Raw genomic sequence first — 25,637 nt, 5'->3', positions numbered from 1 at the left:
GGCTCTTGAGCAGAGCAGCAACGTGACCCGACTCCGGCTGAATAGGATGCCTCCAGCTGCTGTGTGGGGAATCAGCGGCCAGGGACCCCAGTGCAGAACCACTGCAAGGGTGCAGGCACAGGACTCAGGGGCTTGAAGCAGGGTGGCAGCAGCAGACCTTGGTGAGAAGTGGTCGGATTCTGGGTATTTTGAAGGTCAGGTCACCTGGCCTTCCTGCTGCAGCAGCTGCAGTGCATGTGAGAGAGAAAGAGACATCAAGACGTTTGGGGCCGGGCACGCTGGCTCATGCCTGTAATCCCAGCACTTTGGGAGGCTGAGGTGGGTGGATCATCTGAGGTCAGGAGTTCGAAACCAGCCTGGCCAACATGGTGAAACTTTAATCTCTTAATCTCTCCTTAAAATACAAAAATTAGCCGGGTATGGTGGTATGCACCTGTAATTCCCAGCTACTTGGGAGGCTGAGGCAGGAGAATCGCTTGAACCTGGGAGGCGGAGGCTGCAGTGAGCCAAGATCGCGGCACTGCACTCCAGCCTGGGCAACAGACTGAGACTCCATCTCAAAAAAATAATTAATTGAATTAAATTTAAAAATAGCAGCTGCTATTCTTTGAGTCCTTCCTCGGTGCCTGGCCCTAGGCTGCCATTATCTCTAAGCCTCGCAATACCTAGCAGGTATCATCGTTCCCATTTCTCCCGGCAGGAAACTGAGGCTAAGGGAACTTAGGTGACCACCACCCCAAGGTCACACAGCAGGGGAGCAGTTTCAGCCTGAGGTCTGAGACCTTAGTTAACCAGGAGACTCAGGAGCTGGCTGCACTGGCCAGGGAGGCAAACCGAGGTGAGAGCTGCCTGTCCTCCTGAGCTGTGAAAACAACCGTCAGAATCCCCACCTCCTGCCACCAAGAACACGCTGATCTGGCCATCCCCCAGGACACTTCCCTGGACAGTGTGATGTAACTGATCCAGGAAGTGGAGATGACAGAGGCACTTGACAAAGCTCCCTGGCTGGAATCCACCGTCCTTCTCCTAGGATTTCAGGCTTGTTTTAGATGGAGCTGGGCCTCAGTTTGTCCATCTGCGAAATGAGAAGAAGGTGACTTGCACTTTCCTTCTTGCTTCCCAAGACTTTTTTCTCTTTCTTTCTTTCTTTCTTTTTTATTTTTTGAGATGGAGTCTCACTCTGTCACCCAGGCTGCAGTGCAGTGGTGCAATCTCGGCTCACTGCAACCTCCGCCTCCCAGGTTCAAGGGATTCTCCTGTCTCAGCCTCCTGAGTAGCTGGGACTACAGGCATGAGCCACCACACCCGGCTAATTTTTTGTATTTTTAGTTGAGATGGGGTTTCACCATATTGGTCAGGCTCGTCTTGAACTCCCAACCTCAGGTGATCCGCCCGCCTCAGCCTCCCAAAGTGCTGGGATTACAGGCTCACCCAGTCATCCAAGACCCTTCAAATGAAAACTCGGTGAGAGAATTGCACCCTTGTGCTCCAGCACTCAGAGCTACAGACATGAATGCCCTAATGCCCTCTTAAGCACCAGAAAATAAAAATGACCATCTCTATTTAAAAACAAAACAAAACAAAACAAAAACAGAGCTCCCTCTCGCTCTGTTCCCCAGGCTGGAGTGCAGTGGTACAATTTTGACTCACTGCAGCCTCGACCTCCTGGGCTCAAGCGATCCTCCTACCTCAGCCCCCCAAGTAGCGGGGCTACAGGCACTTGCCACCAAGCCCGGCTAAATTTTTTTGTATTTTTTGTAGAGACAGGGTCTTGCCATGTTGCCAAGTCTGGTCTCCAACTCCTGGGCTCAAGTGATCCACCCGCCTCGGCCTCCCAAAGTGCTGGGATTACAAGCATGAGTTACCGCGCCTGGTCTGGCCATCGCCTCTTGAGTGCTGACTATGTGTTGGGAGCTGTCCTTACAGCTTTACATCAATAAAGCTACTCAAGCCTCACAACAGGTGGAAACTACTCTTAGTTGAAGAAACCAAAGCACAGAAAGGTTAAGTGACTTGTCCAAGGTCACACAGCAAGTTGATGGCAGAGGTTGGATTTGAACTTGGGCCTATCTGACTGCACAGCCCATGCTGTTCACCACAAGGTTACACAGCCTCTCAGGAAAGTGACTTGCTTGCTGTCTGGAAATGAACAAGCCTGGGATGCTACAGTCACAGGTATGAACTAATCCCTCTGAGGTTCAAGCCTTTCCCTGAGACCACTCCAGCAGCTGATGGACTGGTCAGAATGCCCCTATCACGTGGCCACTCTGGCTGGCGCTGCCCCCATTCTCCCCAGCGTGACCTAGGACAAGTCCCTAGCCCTCTTAGGTTCTCGATCAGCCCATCCACGTGACGGGACAAAGAAACACATATGTACGGCATGTGTAGGGTTTTTTGTTGTTATAGTTGTATATTTAAAAATTAAGATGTTTCCAGACTCAGTGGCTCATGCCTGAATCCATGCCTGTAATCCCAGCACTTTGGGAGGCCAAGGCGGGAGGATTCGTTGAGCCCAGGAGTTCAAGGCCAGCCTGGGCAACGTAGTGAAACCCCGTCTCAACAAAAACAAACAAAAATTAGCCGGGCGTGGTGGTGCGCACCTGTAGTCCCAGCTACTTGAGAGGCTGAGGCAGGAGGATCACTTGAGCCTGGGAAGCTGAGGCTGCAGTGAGCCGTGATCATGCCACTGCACTCCAGCCTGGGCAATAGAGTGACCTTGTCTCAAAAAGAAAAAATTAATATGTACTCAGACAGCAAATGTCCATGAATTGATAAACAGATAATCAACATGTGGCTTATCCATAGGATGGAATAATATTGATTCAAGAGAAGGAATGGAGGACTGATACATGCTGCGATGTGGATGAATCGTGAAAACGTGACACCAGTAAGACCAAGCTGGACACAAAAGACCACACATTGTGTGATTCCATTTACACCAAAAAGACATGTAATACCAGCACTTGGGAGGCCAAGGTGGAAGGATCACTTGAGTTCAGGAGTTCGAGACCAGCCTGGCCAACATGGTGAAACCCCATCTCTACTAAAAATAAAAAATTACCTTGGCATGGTGGCGTACACCTGTAATCCCAGCTATTTGGGAGGCTGAGGCAGGAGAATCGCTTGAACCCGGGAAGTGGAGGCTACAATGGGCCAAGATTGCACCACTGCACTGCAGCCTGGGTGACAGAGCAAGACTCCATTTCAAAAAAAAGGAACAGGGCAGATCCGCAGAGACAGAAAACAGACTGGTTGCCAGGGTCCTGGGGTGGGGAGAGAAGGATAGGGAGAGGCTTTTTGGGGTGATGAAAAAGTTCTGAAATTAATACTCTAAATGGGTGAATTGTATTGGTACATGATTTATATCTCAATCAAGTAGTTATTTTAAAAAGCATATACCCAGACAGGATATCAAAGATAGTGATATGTATTTTGTCTTTTTCCCCGTTTTTGGTTCTTATATCATCCATTTTCTTAATTTGATGTTTTTCAGATCACAACACTGATGCATTCTTTTTTTCTTTTAAGACAGAGTCTTGCTATGTTGCCCAGGTTGATCTTGAACTCCTGAGCTCAAGCGCCTCCCACCTCAGCCTCCTGAGTAGAAAGGCGCACACCACCACACTCAGCTCTGATACTTTTTATTTTTTAATTGAGACAGGGTCTTGCTCTGTCGCCCAGGCTGGAGTACAGTGGTGCAATCTCGGCTCACTGCAGCCTCCATTTCCTAGGCTCAAGTGATCCTCCCACTTCAGCCTCCCAAGTAGCTGGGACTACAGGTGCACACCACCACACCAGCTAATTTTTGTATTTTTTGTAGAGATAGGGTTTCACATGTTGCCTAAGCTGGTCTCAAACTCCTGGGCACAAGTGATCCTCCCACCTTGGCCTCCCACAGTGCTGGGATTATAGGTGTGAGCCACCACGCCCAGCCTGATACATTCTTGGTGAAGCAAACGGAACAATATGCAGAGGTCTAGAGAGTTCGTCATCTTGTCCCTGCCACTTGCAACTCCAAATCCATCTCCTCCCCTATATTCAGTCATGACACTGGAGTGTAAATTAATTTGGCGTTGTAAGATAGCGAATCGCTGTCTTCCTTCAGTCTGAACTCCCTGACTTTGTGGGTAACCTCATGTGGAGATACCATCAAAACCCTAAATCTGGGACCTCTGAATGTGACCAGGCAGGCAAGCTCTCCCACCCTCTGCCTGCTCAACCCTTTCCACCGGCCGTGTGTCCTCAGAGGACTCAGCATTCCTGAGCTGATCTTCCTGCACTGCCACTCGCCACCTGCTGCTCCCGGTGGACACTTTTACCCACCTCTGAGCCTACTCCTCACCTGTACCATGGGAATCAAAATGCCCATTCCCGTGCTTGTCTGGGGCTTATGAGAAACCCGACCTGGGAAACATAAGGCATGGGATCAGGCACCGGCAGGTGCTCCAGCAATGGGAGTGCCAGCTGTATACACTCAGATGCACATGAGGGAGGCTCTGTTTCCACGTGAGCTTCACCATCCCCGCCTTTCCCTAGGTTTGTCACCCTTCATCCCCAAAATTTGCCCATGGATGATGCCCCACTGGGGAGGGAGCCTGGGAGCGCCATGGAAGGTCAGAGGGAGCCAGGGAGAGGGGACAGCTTGTCCCACAGAGGACAACGGCTGAGCAGGCTGTTTGTACCCTGGTTGCCCTCTGTCTCATCAATATTCTCGGCCTGGCCAGCCTGACAAGAGAGCTTTGTTGAGGGGGCCAGGGAGAGAGCCAGCCAGACCTCTGTGCGTGTGTATGGTGTGTGTGTGTGTGTGTATGTGTGTGCTGCCCTGTGGACAGACAGATCTCCACACAGCTGGAGATAAACAAGAGGCTTGGCATGGGGCATGGAAAGTTTTTAGATGCAAGACCTTCCAGTTCTGTGATGATGATGATGATGATGATGATGATAGTGATGACGACGATGGCTGCTAACTTACCAAACAGTCAATCCCAGGCCCCTCTCACACATGCATTATCAAGTCACCTAAGCCTAGAAGGGAGGTACCAATATCATTCCCATTTCACAGATCAGCAAATTGAGGCTCCAGGAGGCAGAATAGCTTGTCCATTGCCACACAGCTAGGAAACAACAGAGCCAGGATTTGACCCCTGGTCCCCTGGGGTCTTACCCATTCACCCCCTCATGCCAAAGGTCATAAAACGATGAGGCGGGAAGGCAATACGGAACTGCTCTGCTTGGAGGTTTTTAGTTTTTTTTAATTTTAAAAAATGTTGGTGGGTATGCAGTAGGTGTATATATTTATGGGGTATATTTATGGGGTTAGAAACTTTTTTTTTTTTTTTTTTTGAGACAGAGTCTCACTCCAGTTACCCAGGCTGGAGTGAAGTGGCGCAATCTCAGCTCACTGCAACCTCCTCCTCCCGGGTTCAAGCAGTTCTCCTGCCTCGGCCTCCCGAGTAGCTGAGATTACAGGTGCCCGTTACCACACTCCACTAATTTTTGTATTTTTAGTAGAGACCAGGTTTCACCATGTTGCCCAGGCTGGTCTCGAAATCCTGACCTCAAGTGATCTGCTTGCCTCAGCCTCTCAAAGTGCTGGGATTACAGGAGTGAGCCACCACGTCCAGCCTGTTTTGGATTGCAGGATTGGGAGCAGACTGCCTGGGTTCTGAGGCCAGCTCCTCCCTCTTTTTTTTTTTTTTTTTTTTGAGACGGAGTCTCGCTCTGTCGCCCAGCCTGGAGTGCAGTGGCCGGATCTCAGCTCACTGCAAGCTCCGCCTCCCAGGTTTACGCCATTCTCCTGCCTCAGCCTCCCGAGTAGCTGGGACTACAGGTGCTCGCCACCTCACCCAGCTAGTTTTTTGCATTTTTTAGTAGAGACGGGGTTTCACCAGGTTAGCCAGGATGGTCTTGATCTCCTGACCTCGTGATCCGCCCGTCTCGGCCTCCCAAAGTGCTGGGATTACAGGCTTGAGCCACCGCGCCCAGCCTAGCTCCTCCCTCTTATTACCTGGGTCATCTTGGGCAAATGACAATCTCATGTGCCTCAGTTTCCCTTTCTGTAAGATGGGGATAATAACAGTACCTGCCTCCTCTGTGGTTTGGTACTTGCTGAGGGCTCAGTGGCTGTTAAACATTCTCGCTCTATTACTGTTACTGTTTCTTGGGCACCTACTACGTGAAAAGCACACGCTAGCAACTTTCAGTGCATTATCTCACACAATCCTTATTCCATTTTCCTAACAGTTCTTGGAAAGTAGATATTGTCCCCATTTGCAAGTGAAGAAACTATAAATCAAGACCTATCAGGCCGGGTCCAGTGACTCATGCCTGTAATCCAGCACTTTGGGAGGCCAAGGTGGGCAGATCACTTGAGGTCAGGAGTTCGACACCAGCCTGGTCAACATGGTGAAACTCCGTCTCCACCAAAAACACAAAAAATTAGCTGGGCATGGTGGTGGGCACTTGTAATCCCAGCTACTCAGGAGGCTGAGGCAGGAGAATCGCTTGAACCCAGGAGGCAGAAGTTGCAGTGAGCCGAGATCTCACCACTGCACTCCAGCCTGGGCAACAGAGTGAGACTCCATCTCAAAAAAAAAAAAAAAGAAGAAAAGAAAAGGAAACTATCTGAGGCAGTTCTCAATCAGTTTAAAAGTTTATTTTGCCAAGGTTAAGGGCAAGGGCGTGACTAGAAGACAGGTCCATGCCTTTCTCCATAGATGATTTTAGGTCTTCAATATTTAAAGGGGAAAAGCAGACTGGAAGCTGGAAGGGGTACAGTCACACTACTGAATCCACATGTTTCAAGAGAAAAGGAGCAGGCAGGGGACTAGTCAGGTCTGTGTTTGTCTCAAGTCAATGAATCGGCAGTTTACGTAAGATAAGGTGAACATAGAGTAGCTGTGGGGGATATTTAACCTTCTACTGTAGCTCTCTACTTAGGAATGAAAGGAAAGGCAGCTTCTGGCGTGACTCAGCTTCCAGCTCAATTTTGGCAGAGTGAATTGGTGTCCCAAGTTTTGTGAACCTGAGAAAGCATTTGGGCTTAGAGTGTTTATTTTTCTGATAAAGTATCTGATTTAAGTACTTTTTTCTTTAAATCACTTAATTAAAGCTCTTTTTATCTATTTTTAGTAGTAACATTAGATATACAACACATATATATATACATGTATTAGACACAGAGGGAGATCTTATGAATTCATAAGACTTCCTTTTTTTTCCTCATATTTAAGACTTCTAATTTCTTTTTCTTTTTTCTTTTCTTTCCTTGTTTTTTTTTTTTTTTTTTTTTTTTTTTTGTTTGTTTTTTTTTGAGACGGAGTCTCGCTCTGTCGCCCAGGCTGGAGTGCAGTGGCGCGATCTCGGCTCACTGCAAGCTCCGCCTCCCGGGTTCACGCCATTCTCCTGCCTCAGCCTCCCGAGTAGCTGGGACTACAGGCGCCCATAACCGCGCCCGGCTAATTTTTTGTATTTTTAGTAGAGACGAGGTTTCACCGTGGTCTCGATCTCCTGACCTTGTGATCCGCCCGCCTCGGCCTCCCAAAGTGCTGGGATTACAGGCGTGAGCCACCGCGCCCGGCTTTTTTTTTTTTTTTTTTTTTTTGAGACAGGGTTTCACTCTGTTGCCCAGGTTGGAGTGCAGTGGTGTGGGCATGGCTCGCTGCAGCCTCAACCACTCAGGCTCAAGTGATCCTCCCACCTCAGCCTTCCAAGTAGCTTGGACTATAGGTGCAGGCCACCACACCCAGCTAATTTTTTATTTTTTGTAGAGATGGGGTCTCACTATGTTGCCCAAGCTGGTGTTGAACTCCTGGGCTTAAGCCATCTTCCCACCTCGGGCTCCCAACGTGCTGGAATTAGTGCTGGTCACCACGCTCAGCCCAACCTCTAATTTCTGGATAACCTGTTTCATTACCCTAGGCAACTGCCAGCTAGAGAGCCCTAAATTTACATACTAAATAAACAACTCTTAAATGAAAATCAGATAGCAAAATGTTTATCTCAAAGTACAGAAAGAGAGGAAAGAGGGTCTGGGTGTGTTAGAGAGATTTAAAATGGATGCCACAGCTGGCATGGTGGTTGACACCTGTAATCCCAACACTTTAGGAGGCTGAGATGGGAGGATGGCTTGACCTCCTCCCATCTCAGGCATTCAAGACCAGCTTGGGAGGCTGAGGTGGGAGGATTGTTTGAGCCTGGGAAGTCAAGGCGGCAGTGAGCCATGATCGCACCACTGCACTCCAGCCTGAGCAACAGAGTCTGAAAAAAAAAAAAAAAAGCAAATCAAACATAAAGTTATAGAAATCTGCTAAATAAATCTATTTTATTTAGATAGGTAGTTTTAAATTTAGTTTCTATCTTTTAACTGGAACTCGGAGCTCTGGGCAGAGCCCACAGTGAATCCTGGGTCCCCAAAGAGAATGACATGGTGGACGTAGGCTGCGTGATGCTTTTACAGTGCACTTTGTTGCAAAGACATTTCTCTAAGTGTCTAAATCATACCCTCTCTTATCTTTAAAAAAATTTTTCTTTATATAACTAGGCCCACATCCAGACCCTCTCTTATTTTAAACATCCAAGAGTAGCCCCCGTTGTAATAACGATTTTAGTCAAAAACGCAGAAAAGGAACACATTACAAAACACAGTAAAACACATTACAAAAGCAAGCAGTTGAAGTTCTGAGAGTAACTTACCTGTTTATACTCTTAGGGATCCATAAGGAAAAACAGAGGTTTCTCCCCAAAAAGGAGTCTGGCACCTTCTCTGTTTTCCTTAAGGAATCCCAAACTGTCAGAAATTATTTTAGGTTCCTCGAGCTGTAGGGGGTGGCAAGAGAAAGGAGACAAGCAGAAGTAAATTGGAGAAAACAGAATTCAGTCAACTAAGAAGAAAAAATAAAACTTTTTCTCAAAACACAAGATCCTGGCCAGGTGGGGTAGCTCTCACCTGTAATCCCAGCACCTTGGAAGCCCAAGGTCGGTGAATAACTTGAGGCCAGGAGTTCAAGACCAGCCTGGCCAACATGGTGAAATCATGTCTCTACTAAAAATACAAAAAATATAGCCCAGCGTGGTGGCGTGCGCTTGTAATTCCAGCCACTTGGGAGGTTGAGGCAGGAGAACCACTTGAACCCAGGGAGTGGAGGTTGCAGTAAGCTGAGATCATACCACTACACTCTAGCCTGGGCGACAGAGTAAGACTCCATCTCAAAAAAAAACCAGATCCTAGGAGAGAAAAAATGCATTAAAAAAAAAAAAAAAAAAGGCCGGGCGCAGTGGCTCAAGCCTGTAATCCCAGCACTTTGGGAGGCTGAGGCGGGTGGATCACGAGGTCAGGAGATCGAGACTATCCTGGCTAACATGGTGAAACCCTGTCTCTACTAAACATACAAAAAACTAGCTGGGCGTGGTGGCAGGCGCCTATAGTCCCAGCTACTTGGGAGGCTGAGGCGGGAGAATGGCGTGAACCCGGGAGGCGGAGCTTGCAGTGAGCCCAGATCACGCCACTGCACTCCAGCCTGGGAGACACAGCGAGACTCCATCTCAAAAAAAAAAAAATGCATTAAGGTCCCATAAACAAATAAATAAATACACACACACACACACACACACACGCACGCACACACACACGCACGCACACACACACACGCATCTTGGATATGGCCTTTAATTAAGCTTTTAACCATTGAGCTCTTTAAAAAATCCTTTTAAATCTCATTACCATATTTTAGCAGGGACAAACTGCTGATATTTCAAAAGTAACACAAATATCAAACCAGAAAGGACTTGATTTAGGAACCAAGCCCAGGCCACGGCGGTGAAAAAGGGACAGAATCTTAGCTACCGAAGTAGAGTGAGGTGACAGCCAGTAGCCTCTTTCAATTTGGCTTGGCTGGCAAAAGATGGCCTTGTTATGTAAATAACGCCCCTCAGGTAATCAAAATCCTTCTCTCTCTCTCTTTTTTTTTTTCTTTTTCTGGCTGTTTTTTCTTTTTCCTTTTTTTTTTTTCCTAGCTGCTGGAATTTAGCCGATTCATAAGACCTTGTTCGCCATAATTTGAAACTTTCCTTCAGATTTGACCAAGTCAAGTGGAGTTGGTCCAATCCGATGGAAAACAGACGGAATCAACAAAAACAACAACAGGAACAAGAACAGTCAAGCAAAGGAAACAGTTGAGCAATTTATGCAGTTACTGAGTGCTCTAAAAGTAGGGTGAAATTAAGAACAGCTGGTTGTTAATCGTAACTTCTAGTCATGGGAGCCAGGCTGAAGACTGCTGTCTACCATCCTAGAAGCAGGGAAAACTCACACTTGCCATCCCTGCCGGACACGAGTGAAACTCCAGAAAGGAGGTGCCTACTTGCCGTCATCATGGAAGCCGGAAAACTCACCTTCCTTGTTGAAAACTAGTAAAACGCAGAAAAGGAGCTGTTCAGGGAAATCAACCTTAGATATCAACCAATTTGGGGAGATCAGGAGTTCTCCGGAGGTGGGGAGCTCCCAGGCCTCAGCAAATTGTCTTATTCTGGGGGGCAATCAAGATAGCTCAAGGCCGGCGTGATGGCTCATGCCTGTAATCCCAGCACTCTAGGAGGCCAAGGCAGGTGGATCACTTGAGGTCAGCAGTTCAAGACCAGCCTGGCTAACATGGTGAAACCACATCTCTACTAAAAATACAAAAAATTAGCCGGGTGTGGTGGCACATGCCTGTACTCCCAGTTACTTGGGGAGTTGAAACAGGAGAATCACTTGAACCCAGGAGATGGAGGTTGCAGTGAGCTGAGATCATGCCATTGCACTCCAGCCTGGGTAACAGAGCAAGACCCTGACTCAAAGGAAAAAAAAAAAAAAAGATAGCTCAAGCTGGTACCAAGCACCAACAGGAAATTAGTCAAAGGTCAGGGCCACCTTCACCCAGGGTCCCTTTCATGAGTCTCCAATCTGTAAGTCAAAAAGAATCAAAAAGATTGAGACAGGTCTCAATCCATTTAGAAGTTTGTTTTGTCAAGGTTAAGAACGCACCTGGGAGACAGGTCTGTGCTTTTCTCCAGAGATGACTTTAGGGTGTCAGTATTTAAATGAGAAAAGCAAGCTGGAGGGGAAAGAAGGAAGGTATGGTCACATTACCAAATCCACAGTTTGCAAGAGAAGAGGGGCAGATAGGGAAATAGTCAATTACGTATTTGTCTTGATCTCAATAAATCAACGCTTACATAAGATAACGTGAACATAGAGTAGCGACCTGTGGGGATATTTAACCTTTTTTGTTGTTGTTGTTGTTGCGAAGGCTGGAGTGCAGTGGCGAGATCTCGTCTCACTGCAACCTCTACCTCCCAGGTCCAAGCAATTCTTGTGCCTCAGCCTCCTGAGTAGCACGTGCCACCACACCCCGCTGATTTTTGTATTTTTAGTAGCGATGGGGTTTCACCATATTGGCCAGGCTGGTCTCGATCTCCTGACCTCAGGTGATCCACCCGCCTCGGCCTCCCAAAATGCCGGGCCAATATTTAACCTTTCATCTGAAGCTATCTGCTTAGGAACTAAAGGATAGGCAGTTTCTTGCATGACTCAGCCTTTAGCTTAATTTTTTTTCTTTTGGCATAGTGAGTTGGGGTCCCAATTTTTTATTTTCCTTTCACAAAACTGAGGACAGAAAGAGGAAGTGGAAAGAGGGAGGAGGAATGGTTGTGGGAAAGGCAGGAGGAAGCTGCCAAAGAAGAAAGCTTGGCCAGATTCCCCCTCCCTTATGAGAGCCCCAGTGGCCTCGAGCCAGGGGGGTGGATCCTGGCGGCGGGGAGGGAGGGTGTAGCCAGCCCCAGGGCCCCATTGGCTGCCCAGAGGTGCCAGGGGAATAAAGCCCAGGACTGGGTAGCCCCTGGGACCATTCAGAAGACTGCCCACCCGTCCTCAGCCCCCTCTCTTCGTGGGCTATCTACTCAGTTGATCCCTCCCTCCCTCGCTGGCTTGGCTCTGTTTGCTGCTCAGACCCATCACCTTTGTCGGGTAAGTGGCCCCATCCTCAGTCCCACCTCAGGACTGGAGTGTCCTGGGGTAGCCTGTGGTTTCCCAGGGGAAGAGGGAGGCATAGAAAGAGTCCGTCAAGGCTGGGCATGGTGGCGGATGCCCGTAATCCCAACACTTTGGAAAGCTGAGGCGGGAGGGTTGCTTGAGGCCACAAGTTCGAGACTGAGCTGGGCAACAGAGTGAGACCCCCATCTCTACAAAAAAAAAAAAACAAAAAACTTTTTTTTTTTTTTTTTTGGACGGAGGTCTCACTCTGTCACCCAGGCTGAAGCACAATGGCATAATCTGGGCTCACTGCAACCTCTGCCTCCTGGGTTCAAGCAATTCTCCTGCCTCAGCCTCCCGAGTAGCTGGGACTACAGGTGTGTGCCACCACGCCTGGCTAGTTTTTGTATTTTTAGTAGAGATGAGATTTCACCATGTTGGCCAGGCTGGTCTCGAACTCCTGACCTAAAAAAAGAATTTAATTAGTAGAGTGTGGTGGTGCACACCTGTAGTCCCAGCTACTGGGGAGGCTGAGTTGGGAGGATCGCTTGAGGCCAAGAGGTCGAGGCTGCAGCGAGCAATGATTGCACCCCTGCACTCCAGCCTGGGTGACACAGCAAGACCTTGTCTCAAATTTTTTAAAAAGAGCCAGTTGGGCCTAAACACTGTCTGAGTTTGTGTCCAGTTCTGTGCCTCAGCTTCCACATCTGTAGAATGGGGATGAGTGTAGCACCTTCCTCCTCAGGCTGTGAGGGTGAAAGGATGACCTGCACTTAAGGTGTCTAGCCCAGATTTCGTAACAGTTCATACCGACTGAATGCTTACTGAGAACCAAGTGAGAGGGAAGGCGGCTTCCGACTGCCGAAGTCGAGTGTGCAGACAGCAGCTTCAGGGCCTCCCTCCTCCTCCCCAGGCACAAGGTCTTCTGAAGTCTTCTGATCCTTGGGGCAGGGTGGGACTGGCAGGCTGGATTCAGTTAACGGATGCTCGCTTCACGGAAAGCCGCGGCAGAGAAGGGGCTGCCTGCAGAGGGAGCCCTGGCCTTTTACCTGAAGGCACCGCCTGGGACAAATGGAGCCCCAAATCCACCTGAAAAGGGTCTCTGTGGCCGGCTCCTCCAATTCCCACCCCGGTTGTCCCTGAGGCCAGGCCTTGGTGACCTACACCGGCCTTTAATGCCAAGTCAGTCAGAACTGGGTGCGTGGTGGCTCATGCCTGTAATCCTACCACTTTGGGAGGCTGAGGCAGGTGGATCACTTGTGGTCAGGAGTTCGAGACCAGCCTGGCCAACATGGTGAAACCCTGTCTCCATTAAAAACGCAAAAATTAGTCGGGCATGGTGGTGCACGTCTGTGATCCCAGCTACTTAGAAGGCTGAGGCAGGAAAACCGCTTGAACCCAGAAGGTGGAGGTTGCAGTGAGCTGAGATCGCACCACTGCACTCCAGCCTGGGCGACAGAGGGAGATTCTCTACGAATAAATAAATAAAATCCAGGATCCCATTGTTTGGGGATTAAGCTCCAGGAGCTGAAAGTTCATTCTGATTTGGGGACGTCCTGTTTTGAAGTGTGCCCCAGTCTCTGACTTTTATTCAAGAGATCCAGCAGAGAGACGGTGTCTGTTCAAGTTCCCCTCCCAGGCCCCGAATGTCAGTTAATTCATATAGACAAGGGGTGACCTAGTTAGGGAATGCTAAGGCTGGTGGGGCAGTTGGGATCCCCACCCCTCATTCTCCCTCTGACCAAGGGATGTCTGGCTCATTCTGGGACGGGGGGATGGATGTCCAGTTCAGGAATGCCCGGGACAGGGGGTGGATGAGGTGGCATTGGAGATGGGTCTCTGGCTAGCCACCGTTGCCTGGCCTTCTGGGATGGTGGCGGGAGGGGGAACCAGAACACTCCTCAGCCAACGCCTGCTAATCTCTTCTGGCCGGGCCCAAGTTGAAGAGAATCAAATCCACCCTGGGACTCTCAGCGGAAGGTGGGGGAGATGGAAAGGCTGGGTGGGCAGATGTGGCTGTGGCTAGACCCCAGGCCACCCCAACTGCTTCATCCCTGAGAGCCCATCCCAGAAGCGGGAGCCTGAGCCATGCCCATGGGGTCTCAGAGAGAGCCTGAGCCCTGGAGCCAACTGCTCCTGGGTGAGTTCAAATCCTGCCTCCCTGCCTCACTCACAGTGTGACTTCGGGCAAATTATGTTAATAGTCTGCTTCCTGTTGCTGTGTACCAAACTACCCCAAAATGTGACTTAAAATAACAGCAAGCCAGGTGCTGTGGCTCATGCCTGTAATCCCAACAGTTTAGGAGGCTGAGGCGGGCAGATCACTTGAGACCAGGAGTTGGAGACCAGTCTGGCCAACATAGCAAGACCCCACCTCTACCAGAATAAATAAATAAATAAATAAATAAATAAATAAATAAATAAATAAATAAAATTTAAAAGCTAAGTGATTAGTCAATGATATAATAATTATGACAAAATTAGTAATTACGAAATAGCTTTTCCTAACTGAATATTGGGCTTCCCAAAAGTTAGGGTTTTTTTTTTAAATAAATATTTATTGAACATCTACTATGAGTCAGGCATTCTGCTGGGTCCTGGGATCATCCATTTAAGCCAAGATACTTGGAATTGCATGTCAGAAGAGCCAGCTGCCAGGGTTTTTTTCTAATGTATGCATTTAAGTAAGTAATAGAGGCACATGGGTAAAACATTCAAACCATGCAAAAGGTGGGTGCTATGATCCTGAGGGCCAGCTCTCCTCAAAAGCCCCACCCTGGCCAGCCTGTCACATGTGTTTTCCAAGATGCTCTGTGCACATGGAAACATGTGAACAACAACAAAATTCAAATAAAAAAATTTAAAAAATAAAAGAAACATGTAGACTATATGTGTGTGTATGGATGGATTGTGTGTGTGTGTGGATGGAGCGTGTGTGGTGGATGGATTGTGTGTGGGGGTGGATCGTCTGTGTGTGTGTGGATGGAGTATGTGTGTGTGGATATGTGTGTGGGTGTCCCTGAATTTTCGCATAGATAGATAGACTATTTTTTATTTTTTATTTTTTTGGAGAAGCAGTCTCACTCAGTTGCCCAGGCTGGAGTGCAGTGGCTTGATCTTGGCTCATTACAAACTCCACCTCCCGGGTTCCAGTGATGCTCCTGCCTCAGCCTCCTGAGTAGCTGGGATTATAGGTGCCTGCCACTATGCCTGGCTATTTCTTTTTTCTTCTTCTTCTTCTTTTTTTTTTTCTCAAGACAGAGTCTTGCTCTGTCGCCCAGGCAGGAGTGCAATGGTGCGATCTTGCTCACTGCAATCTCCACCTCCTGGGTTCAGGTAAGTGATTCTCCTTTCTCAGCCTCCTAAGTAGCTGGGCTTACAGGCACGCACCACCATGCCCAACTAATTTTTTGTATTTTTAGTAGAGACAGGGTTTCACCATGTTGGCCAGGCTGGTCTCAAAATTCTGACCTTGTGACCTACCTGCCTTGGCCTCCCTATTGCTGGGATTACAGGCATAAGCCACTGTGCCCAGCCTCACCTCATGCATTTTGAAAGCTACAAGGTTTGAGTGTTATCTCTTCAGCCTCCCAGCAAATGTGTGAGAAGTCAGGAGTGGAGGGTGATACCTGTCCCCATTTTACAGATGACAGAGCTGAGGCCAAAGCGTGATTTCCTGTCTGATGTCACATGGCGAGTAGGTGGCCTACCTGTGATTAGAGCCCAGGTCTCCAGGATGCTGTCTGGTCTGAGCCCTTGCTTGGCTTGCTGGGAAGCGAAGGAAGGGGTCACTCTGGCTGGCTCTCCTAACCCTCTGGGTTTCCTTCGTTTCTGCCAGTAATGATGTCCGGAGAACCCCTGCACGTGAGGACCCCCATCCGTGACAGCATGGCCCTGTCCAAAGTGGCCGGCACCAGCGTCTACCTCAAGATGGACAGTGCCCAGCCCTCCGGCTCCTTCAAGATCCGGGGCATTGGGAACTTCTGCAAGAGGGTACGGGACCGGGTCAGCATCGTCTGGACAGGGGTGGCAGGTCCTCCTTCCTCACCAGGGCAGGGCCAGTGCTGTGTGAAATTAAAGTCATCGTGGGATAAGCCTACTGACTCCCCACAATGACTGAGCGTCCACCATTAGGGCTTCCTCTGGTGGAGGGGTGCCCCTCCAGGAGGGTCCCTCAGGACTGATCCCAGAGCCATCAGTCGCCTGTTTTCCTCCACCCCTTCCTGAGCCAGTCTCTTTGGAGAGGGGCGGTGCAGTCTCAGACAAGGGTAGAACAAATTCCGAGTGAAGGAAAGGTCTGTGTCCAGTGGAATCCTGGCAGGTATTCTAGGTGGACAGGAAGAGCACAGGCAACGACTGGGAGGTGGGCCTGAGAGCCTCTCCTGTTGTCTCCACAGTGGGCCAAGCAAGGCTGTGCACATTTTGTCTGCTCCTCGGGTAAGTGACCTGCTTCCCCATCCTGTCCTCTGCTGTGTGTCCTGGGGTCAAGCACTCCGCTTCTCTGAGCCCTGGTTTCCCCAGCAATGTGCCATTGAAAACACTGGCAGCAGCCAGCAGTTTGGAATTCCAGGGGGGAGGCCAGCAGTCACCCAGGGTGGGGAGGTGAGGGGGGAACTCCAGAGCCCCCAGGAGAGGGTAAGCAGTCCTGCCTGGGCTCCCAGATGCTCCCGCACTGACACCCTCTCCACCCCCGACCCTGGCAGCGGGAAATGCAGGCATGGCAGCTGCATATGCAGCCAGGCAACTGGGCGTCCCTGCGACCATCGTCGTGCCCAGCACCACACCTGCTCTCACCATTGAGCGCCTCAAGAATGAAGGTGCCACAGTCAAGGTGGTGGGTGAGGTGAGTGCTGACCCAGGGCAGGGCAGAGAGAGGGTACCTGGTGGCTGGACAGGGCCCCCCCTGTGCCTCACCCCCTCCCATCTCCCCTGTGGTTTCGCAGTTATTGGATGAAGCCTTCGAGCTGGCCAAGGCCCTAGCAAAGAACAACCCAGGCTGGGTCTACATTCCCCCCTTTGACGACCCCCTCATCTGGTATGTGGAGTTCACGGTCACTCGGTGGGGGTGGCAGCCACTGCCCTATATCACCGGGCAGGCATTGCTATGATGCACATCATCGCATCCTCATGCACAGCAGCTGCACATGTGTGCACACACCACCATGTAGAAGCACACTGAGGCGGGGCACAGTGGCTCACACCCGTAATCCCAGACTTTGGGAGGCCAAGGTGGGAGGATCACTTGAGGTCAGCAGTTTGAGACCAGTCTGACCAACATGGTGAAACTCCATCTCTACTAAAAATACAAAAATTACCCGGGCGTGGTGACACATGCCTGTAATCCCAGTTACTAGGGAGGCTGAGGTAGGAGAATTGCTTGAACCCAAGAGGTGAAGGTTGCAGTGAGCCAAGATCGCACCACTGCACTCCAGCCTGGGTAAGAGAGTGAGACTCCATCTCAAAAAAAAAGAAAAGAAAGAAGAAACACACATGTTCACACGTTACACCCAGGTGCAGCAGCAGGTGCACACACATGTGCACCAAATGCCCATTCTCCACGGCTGCACCCACAACACACCCAAGGCTGAACATGCAAGCACACAGGTGTCCAAGTGTCAGCAGCTGAGTCCTCCGGGAAGCAGACTCAGGCACAAAGGTTTCAGGGAAAGGAGTTTATTTGGGAGGCGATTCAGTGGGGGAGTGGGGAAGTGAGCCGGGGAAGGCAGGGGGCTGGCTTTTTTCTTTTTTCTTTTTCTATCATCCAGCCCAAAATGTCAGGAAGGGGGCTTTCAAGGGCAGGTGGCCACTGTGGGTGGCTGGAGCTTAATCCCTTGGGGACCCTGGGAGCCAGTGTAGAAGGTGGGCCACAGTTTCCCTCTCCCTGGGAGAAGGAGCAGGGGAGTTTGTTCGCCGACCCGTAGCCGTTGGTTGAGGGCTCCTCTAAGGGGCTGCCATCTCCTGACTCTGTTTGCAGGTAGCTCAGGTGGCCAGAGAAAGTCCTCAGGTAGAGACACAGATGCTGGCAGCTGGAAGCCGAGGTGGCGGGTGGGGAGGGAAGTAGCTCCAGGCCCCATCAGCTGGGATGAGGCCGGTGCAAACCTGATCTGGTGTCTCCAGGATGCCTAGTCCTGACCCGCCACCCCCTCTCCCCACCCTCCAGGGAAGGCCACGCTTCCATCGTGAAAGAGCTGAAGGAGGCACTGTGGGAAAAGCCGGGGGCCATCGCGCTGTCAGTGGGCGGTGGGGGCCTGCTGTGTGGAGTGGTCCAGGGGCTGCAGGAGGTGGGCTGGGGGGACGTGCCTGTCATCGCCATGGAGACCTTTGGCGCCCACAGCTTCCACGCCGCCACCACCGCAGGCAAGCTCATCTCCCTGCCCAAGATCACCAGGTGAGCAGCTGGGGTGCCTCCCTCAGGTGTCCAGCAAGCATTGGGGAGTCCCCTTTAGGTCTGGCTTCGAGATAGATCCTGATGTTAGCCTGTTCTACAGATGAGGAAATGGAGGCTTTGATCACTTGCCCAGGGTCACATCCAGTGAGTGGTACAGCTTGGACTCAAGCCCAAGTCTGTGTGACTCCACCACGTCACACTTCCTCACATGAAAAGCCTCATATGAGGCTGGGCACAGTGACTTGTGCCTGTAATCCCAGCACTTTGGGTGACTGAGGCAGGAAGATCACTTGAGGCGGAGTTCAAGACCAGCCTGAGCAACATAGAGAGATTCCCACCTCTAAAAAAAGTTGTTTTTTTGTTTTTGCTTTTGTTTTGTTTTGTTTTGTTTTTTAACTAACTGGGCATGGCAGCACACACCTATAGTCCCAGGTATTCAGAAGGCTAAGGTGGGAAGATTGCTTAAGCCCAGGAGGCTGATGCAGTGAGCCATGATCATGCCAGTGCACTCCAGCCTGGGTGACAGAGCAAGACCCTGTCTAGAAACAAAGAAAAAGGGAGGAAGGAAGGAAGAGAGGAAGGAAGGGAGGGAGGGAGGGAGGGAGGGAAGGAAGGGAGGGAGGGAGGGAGGGAGGGAGGGAAGGGAGGGAGGGAGGGAGGGAGGGAAGGAAGGAAGGAAGGAAGGAAGGAAGGAAGGAAGGAAGGAAGGAAGGAAGGGGAAAGGAAAGGAAGAGAAAAGAAAAGAAAAAGAAAGAGAGAGAAAAAAGAAAGAAAGAAAGAAAGAAGGAAAGAAAAAGAAAGAGAGAAAGAAAGGAAGAAAAGCAAGAAAGCAAGAAAGCAAGAAAGCAAGAAAGAAAAAGAAAGAAAGAAAGAAAGAAAGAAAGAAAGAAAGAAAGAAAGAAAGAAAGAAAGAAAGAAAGAAAGAAAGAAAGAAAGAAAGAAAGAAAAAGAAAGGAAGGGGCCGGGCGCGGTGGCTCAAGCCTGTAATTCCAGCACTTTGGGAGGCCGAGACGGGCGGATCACGAGGTCAGGAGATCGAGACCATCCTGGCGAACACGGTGAAACCCCGTCTCTACTAAAAAATACAAAAAACTAGCCGGGCGAGGCGGCGGGTGCCTGTAGTCCTAGCTACTCGGGAGGCTGAGGCAGGAGAATGGCGTAAACCCGGGGGGCGGAGCTTGCAGTGAGCTGAGATCCGGCCACTGCACTCTAGCCTGGGCGACAGAGCCAGACTCCGTCTCAAAAAAAAAAAAAAAAGAAAAAGAAAGGAAGGAAGGAAGAGACGGAGGGAGGGAGGGAGGGAGGCAGGCAGGCAGGCAGGCAGGAAGGAAGGAAGGAAGGAAGCCCGGCCGCATAGGAATCATTTACTGAGTCCTCTGTAGCAAGGTTTTACATACCTCATTACTTTGCCAACCATTTACTGAGCCCCTATTGTGTGCAAGACACTGGCTGATCTGGGGACAGAGGGGCGCATAAACCCAAGTCTTGCTCCTAAGGAGTTCATATCCAAGCCCCAAACCTTTGATAGATAGTTTTTGTTTGTTTGTTTTGAGACGGAGTTTTGCTTTCGTTGCCCAAGCTGCAGTGCAATGGCATGTGCAAGTGCCAATTGGAGTACAAGTGCCATGACACTTGGCTAATTTTGTATTTTTAGTAGAAACGGGGTTTTACTGTGTTAGCCAGGCTAGTCTCAAACTCCTGACCTCAGGTGATCTGCCCACCTCAGCCTCTCAAAGTGCTGGGATTATAGGCATGAGCCACCATGCCTGACCGATAGATAGTATTTAATTAGGATTAGGTTTTGGCCCCATTACACAGAAGCCCCAAATAACAGTGGCTTAGATGAGATTGAACTTTACCATGAAAACTCAGGGCCCCGGGTCCATTAAGTTTGTTTCCCCATTATCCTTAGCATGTAGCCTTTTGGTCCAAAATGGTTGCCTGAGTGCCAGCTATCACACCCACATTCCATGTGGCAGGGAGGGGGAAGCAAGGGCAGAAGGCTATGCTCCAACCTTCAAAGACAGACACAAAACTTCCACTTACCTTTTGTTGGCCTGAACGTAGTCACATGGCCACATGCAGCTGCCAGAGAGGCTGGGAAATGTCTTTATACCAGGTGATCATATGTGCAGCTAGAAAAGACACCAGGGCAGACAATAGTCTCCACTACAGATAGGGAAGACTGAATCCAGCCAGATAAGAACTTCTTCCGGCTTTCTGAGCCTGGCATCTGGAGCTTCTGTGTCCCACACTATAGGGACTGAAGACGTCATGGCTGAGTGCCTACTGTAAACCACGTGCTGCTGAGGGCTGAGGTGGCCAAGGCCCTCAAGATGCTCCTGGGGAAGGGAGAGGGGGCAGTTGAGCTGGGAACAGAGCCAGTGGTCACCCCGGGGGGCTGGGGACAGCGCCAACACATTGGTTACCAGCGCAGGTCTTGAAGTTATACAGATCCTGCTTGCAGCCCCAGCTCCAGCACTCCCTAGGTGTGTGACCTTGGGCAAATGACTGTATACTCTGCCTCAGTTTCCCCTTCCCAAAATCAAACCAATTAACAACAGCAGAGTTCTTGTGTGAATTCAATAATGCTTGTGAAGTGCTTGGCACCTAATGCTTTCTCAAAAAGTAATCAGGGTGCTTGTTACTATAGGGGAGTACCATTTGAGAATTCCACATAGGGCCGTGGGACTCAGTACTCTCCCAGGAGGACTCCTTGGAGGAGGTGGCCTTAATCCTGAGCCTTGAAGGACAGAGCAGGATGTGGGCAGGCAGAGTGGTACTAAGCCTTATGAGGGTTAACCAGGTAGAGGTTGCAACCCGGAGCAAAGGCAGGGAGTCCTATCAGGGAACAACAAGGGTCCTCTTAGGCATTTGCTCCTGACTTAGTGTTGATCAGAATATGATGCTCTGCCAAGGCAGGAGGATCACTTGAGCCCAGGAGTTCAAGACTAGCCTGGGGTTGGGCATGGCGGCTCATGCCTGTAATCCCAGCACTTTGGGAGGCCAAGGTGGGTGGATCACCTGAGGTCAGGAGTTTGAAGCCAGCCTGGTCAACATGGTGAAACCCCATCTCTACTAAAAATACAAAAATTAGCCAGGCGTGGTTGGGCACCTGTAGTCCCAGCTACTTGGGAGGCTGAGGCAGGAGAATTGCTTGAACCCAGGAGGCAGAGATTGCAGTGAGCCGAGATCGTGCCACTGCACACTCCAGCCTGGGCAACAGAGCAACACTCCATCAAAAAAAAAAAAAAAAAAAAAAAAAACCCAGCGTGGGCAACATAGTGACACCCCCCAGTCTCAAAAAAATTAAAAATAGTGATAATAAAGAATATACTATGTGATGCCAATTCAAACACTCTCACCTTATTAGAATACCCCACTTGGTTCAGGGATCCCTGAGGCTTTTCAGTGCTTTACGGCTGCAGAGGTGACACCTGTCCCCCTTGCCCGTGGACTCACTGCCTTCTCTGTCTCACATCCATCTCCTTCTCTCCCTCCCTGCCCCCATCTCTCTCCTGTTTCCCCCACTCCCATCCTCTTCTGGGTTCCCACTTCTCTCAGTGTTGCCAAGGCCCTGGGTGTGAAGACCGTGGGGGCTCAGGCCCTGAAGCTGTTTCAGGAACACCCCATTTTCTCTGAAGTTATCTCGGACCAGGAGGCTGTGGCCGCCATTGAGAAGTTCGTGGGTATGTGCCAGGATCTCTCGTGACCTGACCTGCTGACTCAGTAGCTAAGTGGCTGTCCACTTGGTGTGCCACTGGGGATCCCACTCACCCCAAATTTTCTCCACAGTTCTGTCTTCCATCTCTGCCTAGAACCTTCCATTAACGGAAGGTAATACAATGCAGTGTAGACATGGAAGAGCAAAAGCCACACATAATAGAAAAGTAAATAGAAAAGTAAGCCAGATAACCATAGCAGCAGAAAACAATAAGTATTTAAAATAATGCTTCTGAGTTTCCTGGTAGCCAGAGTAAAAAAGGAAAACATGGGGCTCAGAGTTGGATTCATTCAGAGGCGGGTCTGTAACTAGGTTGGACTCTTTCTGGGTTCAGTCTAGGGCAGGGATGGCAAAAAAGAGAGAAAAAAATAGTACCATTTATGCTTCTGTACCTGCTGCACACTTGGCTAATCAACCATGGAACTCTTGCTCAGATGATGCCTCAGAATTCTTCTCAACACAGTGCTCAAGCAACCACACTCATTCTATCAGTGTTAGCACTCATAACGAAACCCAGGCCCTCGCTCAGGCTTGGAAGGGCCAATTCAGGGTGATAACGGGATGTGCGGTCCAGGACCTGCGTCTGCAGCCAGGGCTGAGAGCTGATTGGCTCAGTATTCCCAAGTCCTGCCAATGGCCTGTCAGCTCCTGTGCACCCTGGGAAACTCAGGCCACACCCCTGTCACTCCTCTTCTCCGGCAGATGATGAGAAGATCCTGGTGGAGCCCGCCTGCGGGGCAGCCCTGGCTGCCGTCTACAGCCACGTGATCCAGAAGCTCCAACGGGAGGGGAATCTCCAAGCCCCGCTGCCATCCCTCGTGGTCATCGTCTGTGGGGGCAGCAACATCAGCCTGGCCCAGCTGCGGGCGCTCAAGGAACAGCTGGGCATGACAAATGGGTTGCCCAAGTGATGACAGACCCTTTCCGATCTGTCCTCTCCTAGCCCAGGAGACCCCTGGAGGGGCTGGAGTTTTATCCAGCGCCTCGATGTATGTTTGGTTGAGCGCCTGTGGCCCAGGTGCAGGTTAACTTCTTGTTATCAGGAGCCCACTATACAGATGCCAAAGGTCGGCAGTCAATGAGGCTATGAACTGGACCTTTTTGGTATCTGTGTGACTGCTCTGTGCCCATCCTTAGCCAACTTGCTGGCGTGACAAGTGCCCACAAGTAACACACCAGGTCCCCAGAGGAGGGTGGATGGGAGAGACCTGAATCACAGCAGTGAGGAATTCCTCAAAGCTGTGACCCTGCCTGAGAACTTGTTCCCAGGGAAGGTAAACAGGGCCACCATCCAGGGTTGAGGAACCATCTCAGCCATCCTCCCAGGAAGCCCACCCCGACCCTTACAAATTTTTCTAATATGCAAACTTTTTCATTGAAAAAATAAAATATATTTATGAAACAAAGATCCTGTGCGTTTTCCCGTCATCAGCTGTCTTCCTTCCTGCTTTCCTTCCTTAGAAGGAAGACCTTGGGGTCTTCTAATAAGCAGACCCCAAGTCTGCTCTCAGCCCCAGTTCTCAACTGGGGCCCCAGAGTGAGGCCAGGAGCCTGACTCCAGCTGGTCTTGTGTGCCAGGAGAGGGGCATCCCTGTACCACAGGAAGCAGGTGTCTAAACAAGAGGGACTTGGGGTAGGACAAAGGCTGCCTCCGCTGAAGGCAGAAGCAGCTGAGGAGGCCAACTTCATTCTGATAGGAAGTCCTTCCTGGTAAGTCAGAATTATTTCATCACAGACCCAATGGAAGTAAAGAAGTGAGGCCCCCTCCCCTGGGGGTGTGTGAGCTGACACTGGACAACCATCTCTGGGAGAGGGAAGGGGTGGTTGGACTTGAAGTCAATGTCATGCAAACCCTCCTCAAATATGGAACCATCTCTTCCAACGAAAGAATGTGCTGAAGCCCGTATCATAGTTCAAAGAGAAATTACTGGAGCTGGCTCCAGAGCATGGAGGGAACCCCACCCTCAAGGCACTTTTTGGATGACCCCAAGTTCAAACTGAAGTTTAAGAGTCACTCAGAGCCGGGCACAGTGGCTCATGCCTGTAATCGCAGCACTTTGGGAGGCCAAAGCAGGCGGATCACTTGAAGCCAGAAGCTCGAGATCAACCTGGCCAACATGGTGAAACCCCGTCTCTACTAAAAATACAAAAATTAGCCAGGCGTGGTGGTGTCCACCTGTAATCCCAGCTACTCCAGAGGCTGAGACAGGAGAATCGCTTGAACCCACAAGGCAGAGGTTGCAGTGAGTGAGATTGTGCCACTGCACTCGAGCCTGGGCAAAAAAAGTGAGACTCTGTCTTAAAAAAAAAAAAATCACACAGATCTGAATGATCCAAAGCCTGCCTGGAATAGGACTGCCTCCAGCTTCCACTGTCCAGCCTGAGCCTGGCACAAAGCCCCAGCCTGCTAGAGGCGGCACCGGGGCACTGTGGGCAGGGGCTGACCAGCTGGCCAGAGCCTTACCCTTCAGGGAGGCAGCAGCAATAGAGGTGCCTGCAGCGGCCATCTTGAAGCTGAGGATTGTGGGAAACTCACAGTGCTCAGAGTCAAGTGGCACTACCTTCGCAGCTGGCTCTGGAAAGGTGGGTCCCGCCTTTGCTGAGCTAGCTGATGTCCCAGTCGGGGACCATCTGCATGACCACCCCCGTATGCTCTGTGCAGTCTGCCTGGCTTCATGATTATCCCCACCTCCTGGAAAACAGAAAGCAGCCAGAATCATTCTAGGGAATAAGAAAGTGATCCTGGGTGAGAACCACCACCTGGGTCTCCACTCGCTCATCTGTAAAATGGGTCTCCCGGAAGCCCCAGCCTCAGGAGTGGCCGTGAAGATTCAGTGGCTGGAGCACAGTAGGTGTGGCCTGTTTCACCAGGGCCTGCACCATCACAAGGAGATGAGGAAGGCGGGCTGGGCTCCAATCCTGGCTCTGATGGGCCCAGGTCTTCAGACTTTGAGCACGTCACCTCCCTGCCCCAAACCTGCTTCCTCATCTGTAAAACATAAATGATAACCCCAGCCTCTCCCAACAGGGCTATCCTGAGAAGGAAGAGAGACTCAGGTATGAAAACACTCTGAAGAATTGGGAAATGTGCCAGCAGATAGTTTTTTTTGTTTTGTTTTGTTTTGTTTTTTTTTTTTTGAGACGGAGTCTCGCTCTGTCGCCCAGGCTGGAGTGCAGTGGCCAGATCTCAGTTCACTGCAAGCTCCGCCTCCCGGGTTTACGCCATTCTCCTGCCTCAGCCTCCCGAGTAGCTGGGACTACAGGCGCCCGCCACCTCGCCCGGCTAGTTTTTTGTATTTTTTAGTAGAGACGGGGTTTCACCGTGTTAGCCAGGATGGTCTCGATCTCCTGACCTCGTGATCCGCCCGTCTCGGCCTCCCAAAGTGCTGGGATTACAGGCTTGAGCCACCGCGCCCGGCCAGAAAGTTAGTTTTTAAAACCACAAGTTGGCCAGGCGTGGTGGCTCATGCCTGTAATCCCAGCACTTTGGGAGGCTGAGGTGGGAGGATCGCTTG

General features: G+C 50.4%; 1 protein-coding gene and 1 long non-coding RNA gene across 3 annotated transcripts; one reads left to right on the top strand and one right to left on the bottom strand.

The window, feature by feature from the left end:
- Positions 1-11,879: 11,879 nt before the first annotated feature.
- Positions 11,880-23,528, top strand: SDS (serine dehydratase). Of its 2 annotated transcripts, XM_005572328.5 has the most exons (9): positions 11,880-12,004; positions 15,657-15,707; positions 15,849-16,003; positions 16,408-16,447; positions 16,714-16,853; positions 16,954-17,045; positions 18,171-18,398; positions 21,963-22,087; positions 22,825-23,528. In XM_005572328.5, the coding sequence occupies exons 2-9, from the start codon at positions 15,701-15,703 to the stop codon at positions 23,031-23,033; spliced, it is 996 nt and encodes a 331-aa protein (XP_005572385.3). In that variant the 5' UTR covers positions 11,880-12,004; positions 15,657-15,700; the 3' UTR covers positions 23,034-23,528. The 2 variants fall into 2 exon arrangements, with proteins under 2 accessions (XP_005572385.3, XP_005572386.3); XM_005572329.4 differs by lacking the exon at positions 15,657-15,707.
- LOC141408115 (uncharacterized) lies at positions 17,668-22,118 on the bottom strand. The gene is made up of 2 exons (XR_012420702.1): positions 20,445-22,118; positions 17,668-18,492 (listed from the first exon to the last, which is right to left on the bottom strand). It is a non-coding gene; the product is annotated as an uncharacterized lncRNA (long non-coding RNA).
- Positions 23,529-25,637: the final 2,109 nt, after the last annotated feature.

Source organism: Macaca fascicularis, chromosome 11 (genome assembly GCF_037993035.2).
Source record: "Macaca fascicularis isolate 582-1 chromosome 11, T2T-MFA8v1.1".
Classification (NCBI taxonomy): domain Eukaryota; kingdom Metazoa; phylum Chordata; class Mammalia; order Primates; family Cercopithecidae; genus Macaca; species Macaca fascicularis.
This window is presented reverse-complemented; position numbering and strand designations above follow the sequence as displayed.

What these genes read in the sequence shown, in the direction of transcription:
- SDS (XM_005572328.5), top strand. An exon ending in TTTGACGACCCCCTCATCTG is followed by an intron (nt 17,046 to 18,170) that starts GTATGTGGAGTT and finishes CCCACCCTCCAG; the next exon opens with GGAAGGCCACGCTTCCATCG. An exon ending in TCCCTGCCCAAGATCACCAG is followed by an intron (nt 18,399 to 21,962) that starts GTGAGCAGCTGG and finishes CACTTCTCTCAG; the next exon opens with TGTTGCCAAGGCCCTGGGTG.